The following is an 18,370-nucleotide window of genomic DNA, read 5'->3' on the forward strand; positions in this document are numbered from 1 at the left end:
ATTTGAGAGCTTTTAAAAAACTTGTGTCTTTTTCTTAGAACATCCATATAAATAGATGAAAAATACTTAATGATATGATTAGATTCATATTTCATAACAAAGATGTTTTCAGCCAAGGTTGCTATATATATATATATATATATATATGTTAATTGATATTTTGGCATCTTTGGTGGTTGTATTTCAGCCAAGGTATTTGAACGTTCCAGTCGGTTCATAAATTTGTAATCTTCCATTTTACTTCATCACCACGGACGATTAAGAGAAAACTAACAATTTATTTACGCTAGTATTATTATTGAGTCAACTCTTGTAGGACCTCGTTTTGCATACGATTCAATACCGCCACCATCCGACTCTGTGGATTTAAGCGTTTCGAATGGCGGCACGTGAACTCATGGGCCGGGCCGTGCAAACAGAGAGGTGGCAGGCGTGCAACTTTTTGGGATTCCTCCGGCTTCCTTCTTTCTCCCTGTAGATTTGTTTTCGGTTGTTCTCTTTGTCAACCCGGCTGCAGGGTTGACGTGGTCTAGAGGAGGCGGGACCGATTTGTTGAAAATCGACAGTCATCTCTCTCCCCTCTCCAAAGCGATGAAATCCTTCGGAGGAAGGCACGGCCATCGCCATCCCCAAGAGGAAAACCCATGCTGAGAGGAAGCCCAGCATGCCTTCTCCATCGGGCAAGCCTTGAGAATATCTTGGCTGCGCCTGCACATTGAGAGACGTTCTTGGGGACTATCGCATCTCGAATTGTTACCCGAGGAATAAGCTTACGTACCGATGGAGAAGCCCAAGCTTGGGAAGCCGGTGATTTGCTCCACCATCGTGTTCCTGGGAACGCTCGCCTTCTCCTGCTCCGTCGCAGCCGAATTCAAGAAAGTAAAGGTGATGGTGGCCGGCGAACGATCCGCTTGATGCGTTCTGGATTGGTATCGGGCAGCGGTGAGGCTGAACTGCTTGAGTTGGGATTTTGCAGGCAAAGGATATGAAGCTGGATGGAAGCCTCTGTTCGTTGCCGAGGAGCTCCGCTTTTGGGTTGGGGATCGCCGCGGTCGTCTGCCTTTCAATAGCCCAGATTGTTGGGACCTCCGCGGTATGTATTCACTCAGGAGACAACAAGAGTAGGAGAAGCCGAATCGTCTCCATCACCCTATTGGTTTTATCTTGGTATGCAACGTTTTCGATCTTCTTGCTCGTCTCCACCACCTTATTGGTTTTATCTTGGTATGCGACGTTTTCTTATAAAAATGGCTGATCTTCGAATGAGATGCCTCGTTTTTTTGTATTGTATTCGTTTTTTTCTATCAGTTCTGTTTCGACCATCTTACAGGATCAGCTTTGGATTGGCAACGATTCTATTAGCCGCCGGGTCGAGCATGAACGCCGGACAGCCCTATGGGAAAGGATGGATAAATGGGAATTGCTACATGGTCAGGAATGGAGTATTCCTCGGTGCGGCCGTACTCATCGTTCCGACCGTAGTTTTCACTGTGCAATGGGAGCGACGATCCACCATCGCATGCACCCATCTAGACGAGGAAGCTGGGAGGGATCATCAGCAACGGGAAGTAATTAAGCCTAGATGACGGAAACGACTGACCTTTGTTTGAGGTGTGCTTGGTTGGAATTCATTCCTGCACAACATGGCTGGCCATGGAGGATCGAAGGACCCCAGCCATCTTTTTTTTTTTTTTGCGTAAGGAGTAAGGACCACAACTTTCAGCATCAACAAAAAAAGGAGACGCATCCAACCGAGGATGTCTGGGCCCGCCGTCCAGAATAGGATACTCTTGCAGCTGGGTGGTGGTGGTCTATAAAGGATGGCTGCAATTGGTCTCCTCCCTTTACCGCCACCAAAATCTCATGTTGTTCCTGGACACACAGAAATACAGAGACTATTACATTTTCCCTTTTTTTTTTTTCAATCTATCTTTTGCTATTCATTAAACCCCAGCAAAGGCATTTAATTTTTTTTGTCATGCCTTTTGAAGTATTCTCGTACAGTCGACAAATATGGGCGGCTTCGTTTACATTTTCTCCTACCAGTCCCTCCCTTCCCTCTTTTATTTTTTCGTTTTTTTCGGTTCTATGCGTGGTGCGACCTTTTCCGTGTGCCAACCAATTCACCCTACCAACAATGAATTGCAACTCACCTGCTGCTAGAACGACCTTCGCTGCTCCGCAGCTAACCATCACCAGATGGCTTTTGGAAACCCATCGCAGCAAATCATTTTGCTTCCACACAAAGGCATCATGATTTAACAAAGTCTGATTCCTTGACATGCAATTTTCATCATTTCCTAAAGGATAGGGAAGTAAATAAAATATAGCAAAAATTAAAAGAGCTATTTGCTCTCATGATTGCGGAAGCACCAAATATGCTGCCCATATCAGGAATAGGCATCGCCACAACAGCTGCCTTTTATTTTGAAGCACCAAACATCCTAAAATTTTTACCGTAAATTAGTACGGATTGACCACCTTTGGTCATTGCTCATAATTTTCCTTTTGTTTTTTGTAAACAATCTTATAAAACAGATGACAACATATCCTCTATTCATCAACCATTTCAACTGCCATCTCAAAGACATTTCACACCGATTCCTTGCATTCTGCGCCATACTACCGAACTCCAAATTACAAATTTCGAAGACTGAACAAGAAACAGTCAAAACAGATTTTATGGGCTAAGCATCAAATAATAACAATAAGTACCAAAATTAACAAGTCATTCATAACCATATAAACATTCATCAGCCAACTTTTCTCACCACCTGAACGATGTACATCCTGGTAAGTCGTACATTAGCAGTTCTTCATCTCAAATTACTTGAGATTATATAAGGAGAGACATGAAATGCCTCTTACTACAACAAAGGAAGCCTGTGCGAGAAAAAGACAGAGGCCATACTATGAAAAATTAGTAGGTAGAGACGGCAAAAATTTCTAAAAGACAGTATTTCACATCAGTGGTTAAATGCGAATGGCTACGAGGCCATGACTGGATACAGGTAAGAGGGTGGTTTTGAGAGCCGCCAGACAGATTAACAGGGTGGAGTAGCAGGACTGACATGAGTACACTGGCAAAACCACAAATCCTCAGGAAATCGATCAGATAAAAGCTTCTAGACAGGTCTATATCCTCCATGGCCCCTCCCACTATAATATCCATAACCTCTTCCACGGTTGTACGATCCCCTGAAGTTACTAGAATGAGCAGGCCCATGGATGCCACGACCCAAATGAGTCCTCTGCTGGAACTCGCCAAAAGTCTGCCAGCCAAACAACAATTTCATCAATTAGCATCATCAAGACTTTTCAATATTAAATGCAAAGAAAAGTAACTCCAAACCTCTGTGTCCAATTTCATTCTCTCAGAGAACTTGGCACGGCCGCTCCATGATCCTCGGTTAAGTGAGTTGCAAGAAAGATTGTCAAAGAAGTCATCTTTATTATATACAGGCTGCAAAACAGGACACAAATAGGGTTGCAGTTGAATCACTTCTAGTCAAAGCAGAAGTTAAATGCTTGATTCTATAAGAATTTATTATTCCCAGAAAGCTAGGGCTTGCTCATTAGAAAGCATTTTTCTGCCTCTAGGTCATGTCTTACAGTATATTGTATAATTTGGCCTGCACAGTCATCAATATAAAAATCACTAACCAAGCAAGAACATCAAGCAGCAAAATGGGTAACATGCAGAGTGCTGAAACTAGCTTGCACAAGGTTCAGATTAGTTCAGGGAAGGGACCAATTTTGAAAGGACCTGCTTTTTGGAACTGGGAGGCCAACTAATTGATGCTGGAGAAAAACTAGACCAATGGACCAAGATCAGGTTAGTTCTCAAACGTACCAAATCTTTTTTTTACATTGTCGACATAAGAATCTAATGATTCTTTAATCTCAAGAGAATCCATTTAAACTAGTGAACCAAAATAAACCAACAATAAATATACTCAACAATTTCACACAACAACAAAACCCAAAAAATAAACTATTTGGATATGATATATAATGAAAAACAATAAAAAAAATCCAACATTCTGTTTAACAAAACAGAAATGAATAAAAACTTTGATTAGATGATGTAATATGCAAAACAGATATTAACAATATATAAATATTCATTCATTTGGTTCGGGTTAGATCAGGTTATCCAACCACTAGACATGGATTGGACCAACCTATGTGAAAATCTAAACCACCAAGGAAGTTGGTTCAGTTCAGTTCTTGGGTTACCCCAGAACCATGTGTACCACTGGCTGAAACTCAGGCAGGATGTGAAGTATGGTGCAGTCAAACTTGTACCATCTGCTAGTTTCTCCAGACATTAAATTTTGGTCTAAGGACAAGTTATAAATTGAACTACTCACTAAAAGACACCACAAATACAGCCTTGGTCACATCACCCAGCAAGCAACCGAGTCTGCATCTAACCAGCTCTGCTAATAAGATCTCAAAACTTTACTTTTCAGGATCATTGTTTTTTTATAAATTTCAGTGTTTTGACTTTCAAGTGTTGAAAGAACAATCATGAGAGAAGAATGAAACATAAAAGAAATGGCACACAAGCATGTCATACTTTGTGGTCAAGCTTGGGATCTTGTTCATAACCCTCTTCAACCTCCAAATCATCGTGAGCTGGATTTTCTCCTATTTCATTTTCTATGCTTCTTCTCGACTTCCCAAGCGACCCCCAAACTTCATCTTTGTTGAACTTCTCATTCATGGCTGCAAAATCAAATTCATCGGTGAATCGAGCCACCCCAACCTGTCCCTGTAGATTTAAACAAACAGCAAAGAAAATTCTAGTGAGAATAAACTGAAAACCTTTAAAAATAAGTCGAACCGTATATGGCAAAATACTGTCTAATATACTATTGCATGTGTCTTTAAAGCCATGATTATTTCCTTTACTTATTTCCTTTAAAGCCATACTTGAGGGCTTGTTAGCTACAAGGCACATATCACGTGATAGCTAACAAGACCACAAGTATAGCTGTGATTATTTCCTTTACATATTTTGGCCTCAAGTATACTATGGCATGGTGCAGCTACACGTGATATGTAGTTTTCAAATTTTTTAAAGCTACTTGATGGCTTTAAAGGAAATAATCACGGTATTAGACAGTATTTTCATATTTCTTGCCTGCACTATCAGGTACTACGAGCCCTCTCCCTCACGCTTCTAACCACCTCATGTGGTTCATCAGTTCCACTGAAATCTACCACTTGTTGGTGCCGAACATAGTGCAGGCCCAAGCAAGAAACATCACTTCTTCATGGATAAGCATCTTTTATGCATGGATCTCTAATGTATTTTAGATTGATTTATATTTAATTTCCATTTTCTTGTAACTTCTTTAACCATCTGAAGTAGGTTAACAGTCCACTGACAAATGATAAAAATTAACTGCTTGGCAGGCCAAATTACAATTGTTCTCATAGAGTGGCAGTATAGGCCATATGTACCTACATTTCAACACTAAAAGAGAGCACTTAGAAAACAGCTGGGAAGTGAGACCTATTTACAGTTTCTCCTCAAGCTTTTGAATGTGAAAAGAAGTCCAATTCCTTTCAAGTTTTAACCCGTGTCATGAAAATCAAGTTTCCAGACGCTCACCCTCAAAGATGCAGTAAAAGTGAGGTTGCCAATAAAAGTCAAGCAAGGTCCACAAAGAAAAGTAGATTAAAAATGAATAAGAAAAGGTGAACTTTAGAGATTTAGCCACTAAATTGTATTCGAATGAAGCATGTTTCTTAAGAAAAGTGGTGTTCAGGTAGTTGAAATATGATTATAAAGATCAAGAAAATCTAAATTTCGTAATTTTGTAAGTTGCAATGAATGGAGCTGCATATAAAATTACGATAGAAGTCTTCCATATCAAATCAAAATCATTGCCCCTCCTTGACAGCCGCTGGTTAGTTGGATGCAATGATTCATGAATTCCAACAAAGGAAAGGCAAGAATGGTCAAAATAACATGCATAACTTCATAATGCTGATTTACAGAAATTAATTAGCTGATGTCATTGTTCAAAATGGTGGAGAAAGACCATCATCAAAGGCAGACACCATTAAAGCAATCAGAAATATAGGTAGATGGTCTATATGTTTTTCCTTTATTGAACTTGTTAACTATGAGGGGTATATATGTATTTATGCATGAATACATATACGTCAGCTGCTCTAATACATTTAAAGTAATGAAGTATGGCAAAACCTTAGGCTTCAGTTCTTTTCTTTTTCAAGTCTTACATCAGCATTTGTTTTCATACAACTAAGCGTGATGAAGAAGAATCCATCAGTATTAATCAATTGTTACATAAAATGGTCCAAGTTCTTCATGCTTTTTCTTTTTAAGAAGGATCTCAAAATGTTATTCATCATTTCACCAAATTTTGATACCAACACCTGAATGCCAGAATAATCTCATCTACCATTGCATGTAACTTGTAGCTAATAGAAACAAGTGTGAACCACAATTACCTTCTTTTATGTCATCTAGTAGCTTCTGAAAAAAGGTGCCCTAGTGCACGAGCGGCAGCCACTGCGGGGTTTGGGGAGGGTCTAGTATTGCCCCCGTGTGTGAAGAAGTTGTTCCATATTTTGAACTTGTGACATCAAGTCACAATGGAGCAACCTTACCGTTGCACCAAGGCTTACCCTCTTCATCAAGCAGCTTACAAAAGACAAAAACTACATCACATATTCAACATCTTTTACAAGATTTCTAATTTATATGCTCTAATTTGATTTAGGACTTTCACAATATATACTGGTACAAAAGCCTAAATTACATCACACAACTAATGTGTTTCTTTGTTTCATTTTCTTTTAACTAGTTTAATTAGCTAGATTGGGTTAGTAGTTCATTGACAACCTGTAACAAGTAAACTGCACCCCGTACCAGGTAGGGGAGCTATATCAAGGTTGTAAAACCAGTATCAGATGATGTATTGGTTTTTCACAGTACCAAGTATCAATACATGATAGCGGACTGTACCCCGTACCAACACCCTATGTACAATGCTGGTTTTCTGCCGGAATAGTAATAGTAGCGCGAATAGCATCCTGTTCTAATGATTTTTAAAACCTTAATCTATATTCCAAGTTGGAACTTGGATTAAAAAACAGTAGGTGAAGTGACACCCCATATCTATGCAAGCTTTTGGACATGAAAAAGAAGCCCAGTTCCTTTCAAAAGTTAATAAATCTCATGAAGAATGAAGTTTTCCAGACCCTCACCCCAGAATATGCACTCAAAGTGAGGTGATCAGGAGAAGAATAGCAAAGAAGCATGAAAAGAAGAAGAAAATTGCGGTTCACAAAAAAAGAAATTTAGGATTTAGACACGAAATGGACTCAAATGATACAGGTTTCTTCGGTAAAGTGATGCACATGCAGCTGAATTATGATTACAAGGGAATCTACATTTCATAATTTTGTGAGATATCATTGGAGGAGCTCCATCTAAAATCACAATCACTAGTCCTACATCATAAAATCAAAATTCTTGATCCTCCATTAAATTTCTTCAAATTAGATTGTAACGGCAATTCAATATGAAACCGAACCTATCCAGCATTTGTGGGGCTAGTTGCCCTTAGGACTCAAAACTTCCAACAAAGCAAAGGTGAGATTACTCAAATTAACATGTACAGTTTCTTAATGTTTTTTATTGAAATTACTTAACCAATGTCATTGTTTGTAGGAGTGTAAATGGTATAACAATCATGTATGGATCCAATATAAGTTTCGATGACCTTGATGTATCAAAGTCAGATTTCATATGTCGGATCCGATTTCATATTGAATCGAACTTGGATGTAGCTATATGCAGATCAAAAACCCGAATACATACTATATATGTAGTACATAAAAATTTAGAAATATAAGGAGGATTGGCTTCTGACTTGTATTAATTATTTTCTGCATGTTTGGATTTTTGCATTTTTCTCATGCATGCTCCCTATAAGTCTCGATTGCCGCCATTTCAATTCCAAAATCCTAGCTGATAGTCAAATAAACATAAATGGAGACTCAAATCTGTTCCCAAAGTGGTTGGACATTTTTTTTTCAAAACAGTCATTAACTTCCCATATTGGGTTCCTTTCCCACCATAATCTGTCACAAGTTCAATATATATGGAGGACCATCGTGATGACAGTCCTTTTAGTTTTAGGAACTGTTGACCCTTGGATGGTTGGCCCACTAAAATCATGTGCTGAACCACACAAAACTTGAATACGAACTTAGAATTAATCAGGTTTGGTTTGAGTTTGAATCTTACTCATTTGGATAAATTCAAACTCAAATCTTAATTTGATTTGCTTATTAAGTTCGGATGCGGATTCAGCATGGATCCAACCTAAGTCCAACCTGTTTGCAATTGAAAAGTAATGAACTAGTACCAAATCATGTCTCGGCTAATGGGGTGCACTGCATACAACTTTTGATATGTTAGACTTTGGCTCTTCCCTGTCAGAGCTTCATATCAGCATTTGTCGTCATATCACAGTGTGATTGGCAAATATCCATCAGTATTATGATCCTAGGATACAGAAAATCTAACTACTTCCAGATTATTGAATCTACTCTGCTGTTAAACTCAAACACCTGAGTGCGATGAGGAGGCTCTACTTGGGGTGTCATCTGTCTCCACACCATAGGACATGTTAAATTCTAATATTCAGATAGTGAAAACCATGTAAAATAATTTCAAAAAGTCAAATATCATTAATGCTCTTCTGGCGCCATCCGTGTTCTCTTCTTCTATATCCGGCATAGTTAATATATTAAGCCTAAAATCTGCACTTCACTCCAAGCATCAACTGTGCGGATGCATATTAGCTCATCCAGTTGAGAATGTGTTCGTAATGTCCTAGATACAGTTGCATACTTCAATTTCATTTATAAGCAATATTGACTTTACATTCACTTAAACACAATCATGATTCAATAAATTAAAGAATAACCTTTTCAACCTAAACTATTGAATCCAGATAGACTTTCAAACCATTTCAGAGACATTCTTAGAAAACCAAAAAAAAAAAAAAAAAAGCAGCAGTAAAGAGCAGTATGTCCTTTAGAAAACAACAAGAACTGCATAAAAGACATAACCGACCTGTGAAAGCAATTTAGGCAACATATTGAAACTAATATAAAGTGTCATTGTACCTGTTGGGAAGGCAATGGTAATGGCAAAAATGGTGCCTGAGGCAGTGAGCTAACTGACAATAATGGGTCCGATGATGGCGGTAACATGGCTGCCATGTCTTCTTGCTCATGGCTCAGTCTCTGGTTAAAGGAGGAAGTTGTTGGCCTAGATTGTGGGAACTGATCACGGGCCAGCAGAGGAGGCAATGTAGTTACAGGAGATGCAGCAGATCCCAAAATTGAAGCTGAGGAATAAGGTAAACTTGGCATGGAAAGGATTGGCAGTGCTGAAGATCCAGCTTTGCTAGAAATTGAATACATGGAGGCATTTAACTCTTGATTTGATGAAGAAAATGAAGACTTTGTTGATGGATACAGTAGAGATGACAATGGATGAGATGGTTGAGAAGCGTCACTGGATACTGATGACAATACATCAGCAGGGCTAGAAATTCCAAAATGAGAAGAGGGTCTATGAAATTTTGAGTGCTCATTGGTGGCAACAGGAGTGAAGGTTAAAGGGGCAGGGTCTATGAAATTTGGAATGCTCATTGGTGCCTGCCTTACAGGTAACTGCAACTGATCTTGCAGCATTGCTGAAGAGGGCTGCAAAGGAAATGATTGCTGTTGAGCAGGAGCCTGGCCATCTAGTGCACCAGTATATCCTTGCCAATACATAGGTGCACTAGAAGAGGTCTCATTTATATTTGTAGAAGCAGGCAAGGAGGCCCGGGAACCGAGAGCGGCCCCAGATTGATACTGTGATAATGCATCTGGATATGATGGCCTGGCTAAAGATGAGTGTGCAGCATGGGAGCCTTGACCAGTAAGAGCAGTGCCTCCAGCTGAAGATGTACTTGTAGTAGGTGCATAAGCATAACGTGACTGCAAAGCATATGATGGAAACGTAAAGAACATACAGTAAGTAGCACCAAGAAAAAAATCCCCAAGTCATATAACATATACCTGAATAATAGCTGGATCACTGGGTGCCTGGGGTTTACTAAGAACTGGAGATGACTTCACTTGCAAATCCTGAAAACAAGATGAGCTAAGAATGCATCAACTTCATGAAACTCAAACATGGAATTATAGTCTATTTTAAGACCACATGGTAAGAAATTATACTCATGGATCTTCATGCATTTCAAAGCTCTAAATTATTCAGGTGTTATAACAAAGAAAATTTAAAGGTAACATCAACATTTAGAAACATGATAATACTACTACATGAGCAGTCAAATTCTATGGTAGGAACAATTATTTCCAGATGACCTTATATCAAGGGAAATCATGTTGGCAATCATTTTCAAATGAGATCTTATCTGTCCCTCGTCTTATCATTCTTGTTTCAAGCCACTGTGAACTGACGCATGCCCCCACATGATACTTCTGCTTCCACTCTCCATAAATAGGAAGACACTAAAACCTCACAAAACTTCTTTGCAAACATATGCTATAAGAAGAAGAAATAAACAATTTCAAGTCAGCAGGTCAAAGGCTCGAAAAAAGCTTTTCATAATCAAGAATTCGTCCTGTCTCTTATGGAATGGATGTTTAAAAATCAAAACAGCTTTTCTTTTCTTGCAATTTACTTTCCTGCATATGTCAGGACAGCTGAGGTCAATGCAAGATTGAAAAGGGAAAGGCCTCATAGCTATATTACATGGTTCAGTTATGGATCCCAGGTAGACCTGCGCAAGCTAGCCTAGCTTCTTGGCCTGATTTTTGGTGGGCCCGAGCATAGATGTTCAGCCCGACGGGCTAGGCTCAGGTTGTCAACTTCTGATCTGGCCCGGCCCGAAAGTCATCCACTAAAATATGCAATATATATTATACATTTTATATTAAAAATCAAAGAGGAAAAAATAAATCTTAATTTGCTCCCTTTCTCGTCTCCCTAAGTTCCATCCTTTGCTAGCTAGAGGACATAGACGCGCTCCTTCCCTCGTCTCCCTCTCTTTTCCCTCCCTCCCTCTCTCCACCCCTACCTTCCCTCCCTGGTGTCCAATAGCATGTGCCCCTATATGGTTCTACAGCCTAGCTCCACAAACAACCACCGCCTCTCCCCACCCACCACCCTCTCTCTCTCCTGCCCTCCAACCCCCCCCCCCCCCCCCCCCAAAAAAAAAAAAATAAAATAAAAAAAGAGGAGTCTATCTTGTCTTGCAGCTCCTCCACACCTCCCCCCCCCCCCCCCCACCCAACTCCCTCACCATAGGCGGGACAAGCCACCACTGTCTTCTCCACCTCCTCCTCTCTCTCTCTCCCTCTCTCGCCCTCTCTCTTCTATCTCTACAACCCCCTTACCCCCACATCCACAGTTCCACAGTGCCCCCTCCACTCCCAAGCATGCTGACCTAGGCCCTCATTTGTTGGGCCAGGCTAGGCCAGGGCAGTTTGAGCTCAGCTTTTAGGACTTGGGCTAGCTCAAGCTGGATGCTTAAGGTCTGAGGCCAAGGCTTGGGCCCAATTAAGCTCTAGACCATGCTAAGGCCAAGCCCAAACACGACCCAGCGAGGCCAATGCTCAAGTCTAGTCTTGAGTGCAGGTATGTAAGGTTCAGATCCATTCTAGGCCCAAATCTTAGGACACAAGAAGATTCAAAAACTAGGTGCAAGCACCTGAATTTGTCGTATTCGTGTCTTGGATTGCAACTTTAGGAACTTAAGCTTAATCTAACTATAGGATAGAGTTTGGCATACTTTGCTATTTCAAAAAGTCCCTGCAGAATTACCGTTTAACTTTTAGTCCTTATACACAATTAGGTTTTGTTTGCATAATGTTAATCAATTATGCATATTTGGCACAAGCTTATGATGGTTAGAGTCTAAAAACTAAAATGCCCCTCAAGTTCTAGGACTTGGAATTACAAGTCCACCATACAAGGGCTAAATTTCACATCAGTTAATCAAGGTTAGACTTCAATTTTCCTCTTTCTAAAGTGAAAGCACATGTACCATCTGTGCCAGGTCCTAATGATGTAGGAAAGTCTAGGGAAAGGGATAAGACCTGATTTTCAACAAAATTGAACCAGAAAGTCAATGTTCTTGAAGAAATAGATAATGGTTAGCTATAATCTATCCTTGGGTTTAGGATTTTAGGGTTGATTAGGTTTTTAGGGCTTGATGCAATTGAATGGCCAAAATCAACAGTTTGCTGTAAGTTTTCTGGAAAAGAAAATCTGTGTCATGAAAGATCTAGGGAAGATAAAAGTATTTTTTTGATCAAAGAAGGCAAAGAACCCTAAAATAAAAAATGAAAGAATAAAAGTGTAAAAAGGAAGAGGGATGATAATACTAGACTCACTCCGCAACCTAGGAATCACACCTAATTTTGCAATCCTCACTTGTTATAGTTTAATTAGATTTGATTTTAATTATCAAGTTCTCATATTTTCTTTTATTTCTGGTTAGTTTTAGATCAGTGGATATTGAAAATTAAGGGCTGAAATTAAGGATAGCTTTATGAACCAAGTTATTATAACAATACTGTTTGCAGCATTATTTAAGCTATAGCAACCATGAATAGTAATCATGCGTGATGACAGTAATTTTAGGATTATAAAAGATTGTTAGGGTCTTTTTCTCTTATAAGCTTCGGACTGAGAGTGATGTAATCAGTTTTTATGCAATGAATGGAATATCAGTTTTTTTTTTTTACTTTCTTATGGTGTGATGCCATAGGACAAGCATGTGGCTTGCAACGCTAAGTGTGAATCATACGTTGCTGAATGAGTATCGTATCATCATCCCTCTTCCTTTTTCTATTTTTCTTCTTTCATTCTTTTTTGCGTAACTATCTGCCTTTCTTCTAATATTCTTTAATAAATACCATACTTTCGTCTTCTCTAAATCCTTCATGACACATATATTCAACTTTTTCCCCAGACAAATACCGGCAAATTCTTGACTTTGGCTATTCAATGTAAAGCCCTAGAAAACCCAATCAAGCCCTAAAATCCTAAAACCTATGACTCAATCATTGTCTATTTTCTTCACAAATTTATCTTTCTACTTAACTTTTATTAAAAAGTCAGGTCATTAACGAAATTCCCCTCCTCTTCTTCTAGATCTCCACTCCCCCTCTACTCCATCCAACTTCCCAGTCTAGAGGTATTGCTTGAAGTGCCATTTCTGAAAATTATTCTAATGCTTTGGACTCATATCCCAAAGTACTCATGTCATGTCAAGTCAACATGGGTAGATCGGTTATATTACTAAGTCCAAGCATCATAGCCTCAGAGTTCAGCCAAGTGCTACACTCCAAGGTTTCCCATAACTAGATATGGTAGATATATATTGATTGGAATTTTGATTTTCTGCAAGGATTTCTGTTAGATTCCTAACAAGATTGACCTAAGCATTTGACAGTTTAAGCACATAGTTACAGTTAAGGTTGGCTACAACCGTTTTGAGAAACATCTTGGTCCAATTCTTCACATCATGTAGATGAGCCGAAGACATGGAGCTGTTGGCCAAATAATAGGAGCAAACCTTCTCGATGGCTGCATAGAAATCCTAATGAGCTTTGAAGAAAGATTTTTCTTCCAAGAATTATCATGCCGATGGGGGGTTATCCGACATTCTGATGGCAGCTGACGAGTCAGAGGAGGTTAGACGGATAAAGGGGAAGGTGGTAATGTCGGCAATAGCTGAGGTGCTAAAGCAGTCCCCGACACCTGAACCCAGTTCAAATCAGAAATACAATTTTATTTCAGCTTAAATTTGAATGTATCTCCAACTGTTTCTAATCTGCTGGTGTATGACGTACCTAAACTCTTAGGCTCTTTCTTTGGAGATGCAAGGGCTCTAGAAAGTGAGGATCCCCAAAGAGGCTCTTTACAGCTATGGGATAATCCTTGTTTATATGGAGGTCAAAACTTTAATGCTTCTGTTGAGAGAGATAGGACCATAGAGGTTTTACTTTCTCCTAGTGGATATCATGCTAAAAGAGTGCATCACATAACACAATTTTCCTTTCACAGCAAAAGAAAAGGAACTCTAGCTCAAATGTTGGTAGTAAGCTGGAAACTGCCTTGGTGTCCATGGCCGGCAAGGGCCCCACCCCTGTGGACCTCAATAGTTCAGATCCCATTCAGGTTAATCCTATTGCAGCTTGACCAGCTCCAGAGGTTCAGGTTTCTAAGAACATGTGGTGCTAAAGTTAATGGAGTTTCAGTTAAGGACAACATATGGCTCAAAGACAAGGCTGAGGCAACAAACTTAGGAAGCGCTGGACACCATAGAGAAGATTTGCATGCTATTATGGAGAATGGGGTTGAGAACGTGTCTGATGGTGACTTAAAAGAAGGAAGGTCAAGAAGGAATTCAGAACCGTAGGGAAGAAATGTGGACTCTTGATAATTGAAGAATTTATTGAAGGTGCATTGGATAAGCTCAAAGACTTGGAACAAGAATGAGCCAAGCAAGAAGTATGCAACACAAGATAGTGGCAACATCATCATTCATTGAGCCGAAGTTAGTGGAGACTTCGGTTTGACATGTTGGGTGGGTGTAGTGATAGAAGCAGGGTGTCTAAGCAATAGTTATGCTTCTTCTGGGATTTGCTTTGTTGGGTTTTCTATTTTTGTATCCTTGCTGACAGTAATTTTAGAAAGTCTACATTTGTGGTAGGAGTTTGGTGTATTGTTAGCTGTAAACTAGATAGGAAAAATGGGCAAAGCAATCTTGTATGGAGTAGGATGGTTTGTGCATCATGGAAAGACCTGTGTGGTTGAAGTCCTTGGTGCAATCTGTGTTGGTTTAGAAGATCTTTGTTTGAAAATCAGTAGATTCCACAAGAAGGTGATAGGGCTCTAGGTTGATTGGAGAAACAGTCAAGTTAAGAAAAAACGGTGTAAAGGATGAGTACAGTGGTAGTAGGTATCTTTCAGGGCATTTGGATGGAAAGTAATGCAAGAGTGTTCAGTAGGAAGAAGAACAGCCTCAGGGACATCAGCAAGACTAAGACGTAATTAAAGGAAGGTTTTGAGCATACAGTTCAAAGGAAAAATCACATACTAGGGGACTGTTAAGAATGTTGGGTCATCTTAGATGCTAATCCTGTTTTGAATGTAACTTGATCCTTTAGGATCTTTTATATGAGTATATTTTCTTACCTTATCTAAAATGGAACTATTTGGAATTCTTGTCAGTTTCCAGAATTTGGCTATGAATAAAATAATGGACTGGAGTGACTGTGTTTGGAATTTATGATTTACATTGGTGCAAATCCGATCACCCAGATTTGACAAACATGGGAAACAAGGCTGGAAACTCATTTGGTTACCCATTTTACTTTTTTGATCTTTTTAAAAGCATTTTCCAAAATTTTTGAAAAAGCAAAAGCTCCAAGGATTAGCTTTCACTTTTTTCGAAAATGAAACTATCTATAGCCATCACCACCACCTATGGTGCCACCACTCCATTGGCCATTGGAGCCGCCACTCGCTGGCTGCCCGCCGCCACCACCACCAATGCCACAAGCCATGACTACTAAACAAGTTGTGGTTTCGGTTTTCAAGAAAAAATAGAAACAGATTTTGGTTTTCATGAAAATTGAAAAGTAGAAATGATGCCAAATGGAACCTTAGCATCCAATTTTTCTCTTCAAAAAATTTTGCACTTCAACCTACTGAAGCATCCAAATGACATCAAAAAAAAATTAACTACGTGAGAAGGTTTCATATCTTTGGAGTTAGGCCTCATATACCCTGACTCCAAGTATTTGCATTTTTAGATGCGGTATAAAAATCCCAAGTGAACATGCATATACTACTAACCACATGGAAATGTTGCCCCATAATACCAAATATTAGTTCTAAAGATGGACAAATACTAAGTTTTTTGCACAGAAATCATAGTAAGTGATTAAGTGTAGTCCTATAAAGCTTTCTTTTCTTCATCTTACGGAATATTAACGGTGCATTAAAATAGCTTTCTCAAGTTAAACAAGAAATAAGGTGAAACTTCTAGAAGTATCCATTTGGATTCGAGTCTCTATTAAGGCCCAATGGTGATAGAACAGCCCACATCAACATCTCAATTGGTGACCGATATAGCGTATCCCACGTAGTTAGCTCATTATCTTGGATATGGAGGAGGATTCAAACCCATGAATGATATTGGAAAGCACCACATTATAGCAATGCATATCAAAGAAGCTTCCCTAGCAATGCATAGTGTTGTGGATCACAAATAATGTCATGGCCTCCTTAAAGATTGAAAAGATACTATACAATATACGTACTTATTTACAGATTTTGATGTTGAGCATTGAAGGGTTATTATTAGGAAGCAAACAGATCTATAGAAAACTGTAGCCACTGCTTCCTGGAACATTAGTTCCATCTCAGAGGTTATGGAACAGCAACCCTTAGTTGCATAGCAGCAAACAAAGTGAAGGCTGATAGGAGAGAAGAGACAACACTTAGCTACATAGCAGCAAAAAAATGGAGGCTGGTAGGAGAAAAGGGATGTGAATTTGGTGCCCAAGATAGGGTGGGTTTCTTAAAGGCGTCGGGTTGGGGGAAGGGAGGGATATTGATCAACATTTCTCTTTAAGTAGTAAATCACATTGTCAACATTGATAACAGACAGAGAAAGAAAGAGAGGGAGGGGGGGAGTGGAATTGCCATGGGGAGCAGGTGCATCCTTTTTCTAAAAATAATCTAAAATAACCTCATACATATAGTTGTAGTATCCATATTTGCATAACTAACATGTCTTTATGAGTGCATGTAGATACATATGTACATCTATGCTTCACGCAAACATGCACATATGCACCAGCATGAGGAGCTGTATTGAGTCTGTCAATGTATGCACGTATCAATATAAGTGGATGGCAGGATGGAGCGCATCGAAATGAATTGGTTAATAAAAATAATATCTATGTTTACTCAATAAAGTTAGAAATGAATCATATATTTCTGATAATTATGCACTCTTTAAACATGTGTTTCTGTTTGGCTATTTACCATATCTATCGATCACAAATATACAAGTTAGAGATAACAAAAATGATGGCATAGTTCAGCATAACATACTAGAAAAATCAAACATTGAAATGTACAATATAAAACTAATCACATAATTGAAATAAAAATAAATAAATACGTCACTAAAAGTATTATATTTATGATATGTCAATATAACATATAGAAATATTCCTATTTGTATCCAAACATTCAAATATCTTATCCAAATTGGAATTGTACATCAATATATATATATATATATAGGCACACACACACAAAAGCAAAATAACCCCGCGATGGGGAGTAGTAAAAAAACAAATACAAAGAAATATTAAAGAAAATAAAAAAGAATTAGATTTTAAATTTTTAAATCTAAATTATTGAATAGGGATAATATCTTCTAACAAGAGAAAAAAATGGCTTCAATTGGATTTTGAAGCAACTGAATCATGTGATTATTTCAACCTATGAAATAAGATATCATTATTACTGTTACGGGGGAACTAAGCCGCCATGCTCCACGTGACCGGCACGCGCGCCCATGAAGACTACGGCTGTACTTTGACCCAGCAATCCGACCCCGAGTCGGACATCTTCGGCTTCGCAGCCCGACCCCGAGTCGGCTGCCCCTTAATCTAGCAATCCGACCCCAAGTCGGATATTCTCAGCACCGCAGCCCGACCCCGGGTCGGCTGCCCCCTGATCCAGCACTCCGACCCCGAGTCGGAGATCTCTTGATAACGACAGGCTGCTTCCCAGAGGCACGCCGAGGCCTCCTGCTCCACTACTCCCTGCAACGGCTGTATCCGATGCTGTTCCACGATCTCCTGTATCAGCCGTACAAAGCGGAACTCCACTACGCCCTGTCATGGCCGTACCCAGCGCTGCTCCACGACGCCCTGTAACGGCCATGTCAGTGGCCACTCCATCGCGCCCACGATGACAAACCCCCCTGAGAGACCCCCCAGCCAGGTATATATGCGGCTGGGGGGAGAAGGGGGGGTAAGCAATATCTTCCAGAGCACTCTCTTGCTTGCTATTATCATCTCTCCTCCTCCTCCAATCTCCTCTGACTTGATCGTCGGAGGGCCCCCACTACCCCAGTGGTGGTGCGAGGCTTGCTTGCAGGTTTTCCGGTGGAAGGTGGAGCACAATCAACATCGACCAAGGCAGCTCAGACGGAATCTCGTTCACACCGCTGTGCCAATCGTTCTCGGTTTGGACCACCAG

At 39.7% G+C, this 18,370-nt stretch overlaps 2 protein-coding genes across 3 annotated transcripts in view; one reads left to right on the plus strand and one right to left on the minus strand.

Annotated features, from left to right (window-relative positions):
- Nucleotides 1-367: 367 nt before the first annotated feature.
- Nucleotides 368-2,042, plus strand: LOC103718764 (protein MODIFYING WALL LIGNIN-1-like). 2 transcript variants are annotated; one of them, XM_026809152.2, is made up of 3 exons: nt 368-885; nt 977-1,224; nt 1,331-2,042. In XM_026809152.2, the coding sequence occupies exons 1-3, from the start codon at nt 781-783 to the stop codon at nt 1,584-1,586; spliced, it is 609 nt and encodes a 202-aa protein (XP_026664953.2). In that variant the 5' UTR covers nt 368-780; the 3' UTR covers nt 1,587-2,042. The 2 variants fall into 2 exon arrangements, with proteins under 2 accessions (XP_026664953.2, XP_008805943.2); XM_008807721.4 differs by having other exon boundaries at nt 977-1,167.
- Nucleotides 2,043-2,708: 666 nt separating this feature from the next.
- Nucleotides 2,709-18,370, minus strand: part of LOC103718765 (protein decapping 5) — a 32,392-nt gene continuing 16,730 nt past the window's right edge. Inside the window, exons 3-7 of the mRNA XM_008807722.4 lie at nt 10,126-10,194; nt 9,181-10,044; nt 4,583-4,777; nt 3,353-3,463; nt 2,709-3,272 (exon numbers count right to left, since the gene is read on the minus strand). Of these exons, the coding sequence (XP_008805944.1) occupies nt 3,126-3,272; nt 3,353-3,463; nt 4,583-4,777; nt 9,181-10,044; nt 10,126-10,194 (1,386 nt within the window). The 3' untranslated portion in view covers nt 2,709-3,125. The remainder of the gene's footprint in view (nt 3,273-3,352; nt 3,464-4,582; nt 4,778-9,180; nt 10,045-10,125; nt 10,195-18,370) is intronic.

This window comes from Phoenix dactylifera, unplaced genomic scaffold, assembly GCF_009389715.1.
Source record: "Phoenix dactylifera cultivar Barhee BC4 unplaced genomic scaffold, palm_55x_up_171113_PBpolish2nd_filt_p 000818F, whole genome shotgun sequence".
Lineage (NCBI taxonomy): Eukaryota > Viridiplantae > Streptophyta > Magnoliopsida > Arecales > Arecaceae > Phoenix > Phoenix dactylifera.

What these genes read in the sequence shown, in the direction of transcription:
- LOC103718764 (XM_026809152.2), top strand. Translation starts at nt 781, where the DNA reads ATGGAGAAGCCCAAGCTTGGGAAGCCGGTGATTTGCTCCACCATCGTG. An exon ending in CCGAATTCAAGAAAGTAAAG is followed by an intron (nt 886 to 976) that starts GTGATGGTGGCC and finishes GGGATTTTGCAG; the next exon opens with GCAAAGGATATGAAGCTGGA. An exon ending in ACCTTATTGGTTTTATCTTG is followed by an intron (nt 1,225 to 1,330) that starts GTATGCGACGTT and finishes ACCATCTTACAG; the next exon opens with GATCAGCTTTGGATTGGCAA.